The 5657-nt window shown below is 35.7% G+C and overlaps 1 protein-coding gene across 1 annotated transcript; it reads left to right on the forward strand.

Moving 5' to 3' along the window:
• The first annotated feature begins 2972 nt into the window (after positions 1–2972).
• LOC115996998 lies at positions 2973–4033 on the forward strand. The gene is made up of 2 exons (XM_031236444.1): positions 2973–3185; positions 3377–4033. The coding sequence occupies exons 1-2, from the start codon at positions 3015–3017 to the stop codon at positions 3788–3790; spliced, it is 585 nt and encodes a 194-aa protein (XP_031092304.1). The 5' UTR covers positions 2973–3014; the 3' UTR covers positions 3791–4033.
• Positions 4034–5657: the final 1624 nt, after the last annotated feature.

A 5657-nucleotide genomic window follows, 5' to 3' on the forward strand; every position in this document is an offset into this window, starting at 1 on the left:
AAAATTTGTGTATATTATTTAGTTATACTCATATATATATATATATATATATATATATGCTATATACACATACATAAGGGAAGGGAAGGAGTGGGGTGGGCCCCTCCCAACATGGGCCCAGGCAAGGTCCCAATCTACCCTTGTCTAGGGCTAGGCCTATTTGTCATTATTTTATAATGTGCATTGAGTAAATCTTGTTCTAGTATAATAGTTCGCAAACTACACATGTGGTCTTGTGTGATAGGTTCAACCAAAATGATGTTGGTAATAATCAAGCTTGTGATTTCCTAGTAAGAGTATTATGTTTCACCCACTCAACTATCTATTTCGAGGTAAATATATTTGTGTTGCATTTATTCATGGAGGTTAATTACTGCCTCTACATGCCTTGCTCCTACACTCATTACCTCTTTGCGCACCACTCGTCAGCCTAGGTAACGCGTGCCGTTTTGTTGATTTGCTTTCATCTATAGTAGTGGATCACTAGTACCAACTACCAAGGTCCCGACCAATCTTGCCTATTTGTCTAATAATAGGCCAATAATATTAAGTTATTGAACTATTGAATCTACGCATATATCATAACACCAACACGTACCAGGATTTAATTAATATATTTTGAATACCTAATCCTTGGTCCATAGTAATGGCGAAACATTGTACAGCCTGCCCATCATCACGCTTTGCATTTACATCAAGTTCTATATACGGAGTAGCAATTAAATGGCCATTCACATTAAAACTTATGCATGTTTTTATTTATATAAAAATTTAAAATATATAACTTAGCTTGGAGAGGTGAGCTAGAATTGAAGAAGGTTTTAAAGGGGATCATAAATGAAGGGAAGAAAGGGTGGTTTGAGAAGCATTTAACAGAGGAGAAGAAGGTGGTAATGTGGTGATTGGTTTGAGGAATTGAAGAAGAAGTACAGTACAGTGAAAGTATAGAAGCAAGAAAAGCTATAAAGGGAGGATGCTTAGCTTGCCGACTGGGGACTGGGGATGGCTTTCAATGCAATGCTCATTCTTAAATGTGAGAATTGAAGATGAGTTATTGGAGGCAGGTAGTGTCTTACGAAACTATCTATGCCAGCCCATCTCTTCCCCCGTCCCGTGCTTAAATTAATGTGTTCAAAATAGGTATACCACTTTTGATTTACGGAGAAGTCCGCACCCTCGAAAATAAAATGCACTACGAGTGAACTTTGTTTTATGATCTTACCCGACAAAAAACTAAATCAGAAAAATGTAAACCAACCTAAGTTGTTTATATGCGTTCTAGATGAAACTTAACCCTTCTTATAGCCATAACTAACAAATTATGCAGACCACAGGAAGATAAATTAACCTAAATTGTTTATAGTTAACATGCTGAAACCAAGAAGGCTAATAAACAGCTTCTCTGAAGAGTCAAATTTGAAATTTTATGGTTACTAATTCAACTATCCAGCCAATTTACAAATCGTGTAAAAAAAATTGTGAGGGGTTATTAATGGATTGTGTGTACAATCTTTTGATAGTAATGGGCAATGGTGGGTAACTGCTGGTGAAGTACAATTTAAATAAAAAGGGAATAATTTATTGTCGATATGCTCCAAGGCTGCTTAGAGGGTTATGATCTTAGTACTATTTTGCAGCTTTGTAAAAAATTATGTATCTTTTTGATGGCCTATTCATGAGGTAATAGGGTTCATGCATGAACAAGTCAATTTATTATTGATTCTTTTCTTTATGTTCTCTTACATAGTTCGGTAGTGTAAAAATTAAAGAAAAATATATTTTAGCAGTACTAATAGTACAAGATGGAAGTTTAATTACAACCACGATAACTCTGGCTTTGGGACCCTAAAGTCATATCTTGTAATTAATCAACCTTCCACAATTCACTAGGGCTTAAGAGTAAGAAAACAAATCATATCCTAAAAATAAATATGTAATACATTAAAAAAATGAATATATGTAATAGCTCATTACGATGACATGTTAACAATTTAAACTGGGAGAGGAGTGTTGTGAGCTAACCGGGCAAAGTTAATTTATTTAAAATTGGGTTGAAGCTAGGTAGATATATAATAAGTTGATGAGAATGGGATGATGAGTAGCTAAAGATGTTGTACTAAGAATTAATGGCGGAGTGGGTGTTGAGAGCTTTAAAAGTGTCGTAGTAGTAGTAGTTATTCTGAGTGACCCAATTGTGAAAGTGGGAGTTATGACCATCCATTAAAGACATGCAATGCAATGCAACGCCTAGCCAAGCATTCAAAGCCTCCCCCTCCTTCAACTGTGCATACACTCCCCCTATTTATTAACCTCTTTCTCTCTCTCTAATATCTCACCGCCTATATCTAACTACCTTCCCTAATTTCTCCCCTTACGTTGTACCCATCATTCACAATTTCACAATTTTTTTTCCAACTCCTCGTTTTAGAATTATTGGTGTTAATTACAACCTAGATCGAACTCGTCTTCTGCTAGTCAACAGAATCGTTTGAACCAATATAAGAACCCAAAGACAAGGAAAATTACGAGAAAGTCTCAATGAAAAATTACATAGAAAGAAATGAGATTATTACACTGACATGCATTTAAGTAATTAATTAATTGGTTAGATTGAAATGTTTACGGATACTGACAGGAAGGGAGAAAATGAAATTAGTGCATGCATGAAGGTTGATGGATAGAACAGTGGAAAATTGACCAACAAGAAGAAGAGTCGGTTAGGGGTATTAAGAGCTAGCAATATTGCTTTAAAGAGCAGGTTGTAGGAGAGTAGTAATTGCGAGAGCCCAACACTTGAGAAATTCATCGCTTCACTTGACGAGCACGTCATTGATCGAGAACTGGGCCCCGGCCCCTTCGATCTACTTCCCCATTAATGATTTTTGCCCATTTAGATTCTATTTTGCAGGCTTCCTATCCTACCATCTCACTTCTCCCACTCCTATATATTCACCCTCTCCTACTTTCACTTTCCTCATCACCACTCTCATCTTTCTTGGAGATATCGATCAGCCATGGTTTCTTTTCACTCACCTCAGTGGCAAAAACATGAATTCTCTGAGGGTTTATCCAACAAGAGAAAGAGAGGAGATGAGAGAGCCAAAGACATCAATTCTCTGCTTGGAAATGAGCTTCCTCTCATGGCTCCCCTGCCTTTGGAGTGGCAAAGATGCCTAGACATTAAGGTAAACTTTTTTCTTTTTTTCTTCTCTAACCACTCCCCGATAGTAAACCAGCAATATCTGATCAGCTCAAATCGAGAAGACCAATAGACAGCTCCGGTTAAAAATCGAACTTAATTAGTTAATAAGTGAAGTGGTTGACAAACTTGGCTAGGATGACTTCTAAACTTCTTTTTATGTGTATGTGTTTGCAGTCTGGGCAAGTATATTTCTTCAACACAAGGACGCAGGAGAAGACATCAAGGGATCCAAGGCTAAGTCCGGAGCCGGTTCCCATGAGCTTGGACCTGGAACTCAACCTATTATGCGGATCATCGGAGAAACACAACAACGTCGGCGATAATTTCACAAAGTCCGACGTGTCTCACGATCTCGGCGATGGGGGCAAGAAGAAAAGAGGGGGGTTTCTAAGCCTAGCGCGATCGCCGTCGTGGTTGACGTTCGACGGCGATCAACAAGCGGAGATGGTGACGGCGGTGTGCAAGAAGTGTCATATGTTAGTGATGGTTTGTAAGTCTTCCCCGACATGTCCCAATTGCAAGTTTGTAAACCTCCCAGACCAGAAATCTCCCACCCTTTCCAATCAAAGACCAAGCCTCTATTGTTAAATTTTCATTAAGAGTTCGTAACCGCAACGTCTTTACAGACGACATCTTGGGCATTCCCGGAAGATGAAGTGTATGTCAATATGTGTAAATATATTTACCTTAAGAAAGAAGGCAAACGTGGGGTACGGTAACGACTCTGCACTCTCCATGGTTTAAGACCATGAATGATATTATATTGTACCCTAAAATCAATAATCCAATGGAGGTTTGCCAATTCTCAATTATATCAACTTTATTTCATCATTTTCACCGTTCTAGTTCTTTGAAATTGATACTTTTTAATGTTTTGATAAAAGGTGAAATTCCTTCGCTCCAAACTCCACACTCAACAGTGGATGTGTGGAACACTTACTATACACTACAGCGGTAACAATTCAAGGGAACCCAAAGTCATTACCAAAGTGCATGTGTACATTGGGAAAACCCGACTTTATGACCTTGGGTGACAGATAGGACCATCTAGAGTTAAGCCAACCGGGATTGTCATAGATATATGACAAACTTGAACTAAGAAAGTCAATAAACTACTCACGTTGATTTGTATTTTACAAGTAATTAATAATGTGATATTATGAATTACATTAGGTAAGTCAAGATTTGAAATAATTAATATTTAAAAAAAAACATAACATTTTCAACTACCAAGAAAGGGGCACAAAAGTGTAGTTACTACATTATTTGGAAGCTATTACACATAAATGTGTAAACACTAGAATAGTGATAGATGAATTTTCTTTGTTGTCCAAAATGTAGTTACTGGTTATTACTTATTATGGTTGATGTATATCAACTCCAACTTGTATGTTAGCCACTTAGAGGCATTTAAATCTTGAATTAATAATGTACCTAAAAAAGAACGTTCAAAAATTAAATTTTCATGTGCGAATGCGTGCAACTATTGAAAACCCCGTGAAGTCACCATCCTATCAATAAATTGTTATTGTTCCAACCAGAAATGTGTTGTACTTTTGGTGGTCAATAATAAACAATAATAGGCTTAAAACGCCGTTGTATAAATCTACTGGATGGCTACGTTTTCTTACTCGATTCTACTAGTCAAATCTACCTGCAGTAATGAACCAAATGGGTTTTGCCAACGCGTTGTTTCAATCTCTTCATTCTTCAATCGGAATTTGCAGTGTAGACCAACGTGGTTTCGTGGGCCAAAATATTGAGGTAATGAACCGTCGTGTTTAGACTGTTTTTTACGTGTACTGGTAAGCCCAAAAGCCTATATCTCTACCTGAAATCATTATTCCATGAATCATGGTTTACACATTTATGTGAGCCATAAATAAAAAGTATATTTTTAATATAATAAAAGTAAATTATTAGAAAGTACATGATTTTTTAATATATTATCAAATAATGTACATTAAGTATACAAATAATGTACTTTTAATAATAAAAAAATGTATATTGCATTATGTGATCTATGATTCACACAATAATTTGCTCTCTACAAGTGTCTCCACGTAATAAGTTCTTTGACTATTTGAGTGATTAGTAATTTATATCAATCATTATTCCATAAACAATGTCGGTAGAATTATATTATTTGAATATTAATTGTATGTTATTTTATATAATATCAAATAATGTACATTAAATAGATAAATAATGTATTTTTAATATATTAAAAATGTACATTTTATTCATGATTTAGCGAAAAGTTTGAGGATTAGTATCTATCGAAAAGTTTGCGGATTAGTATCTATCATTGCTCAATGGTACGTTTAAAGCCCAATGGAGGTAATATGCATAACACTTTGGGCCTCTCCACTTAGGCTGACTAGGTGTTAAGGCCTGGTTTTTGTTTATCTTTTTTTTTTTTTTTTTTTTTTTTTTTTTTAAAACTGGTTTTCAA

This window comes from Ipomoea triloba, chromosome 1 (assembly GCF_003576645.1).
Source record: "Ipomoea triloba cultivar NCNSP0323 chromosome 1, ASM357664v1".
NCBI lineage: Eukaryota > Viridiplantae > Streptophyta > Magnoliopsida > Solanales > Convolvulaceae > Ipomoea > Ipomoea triloba.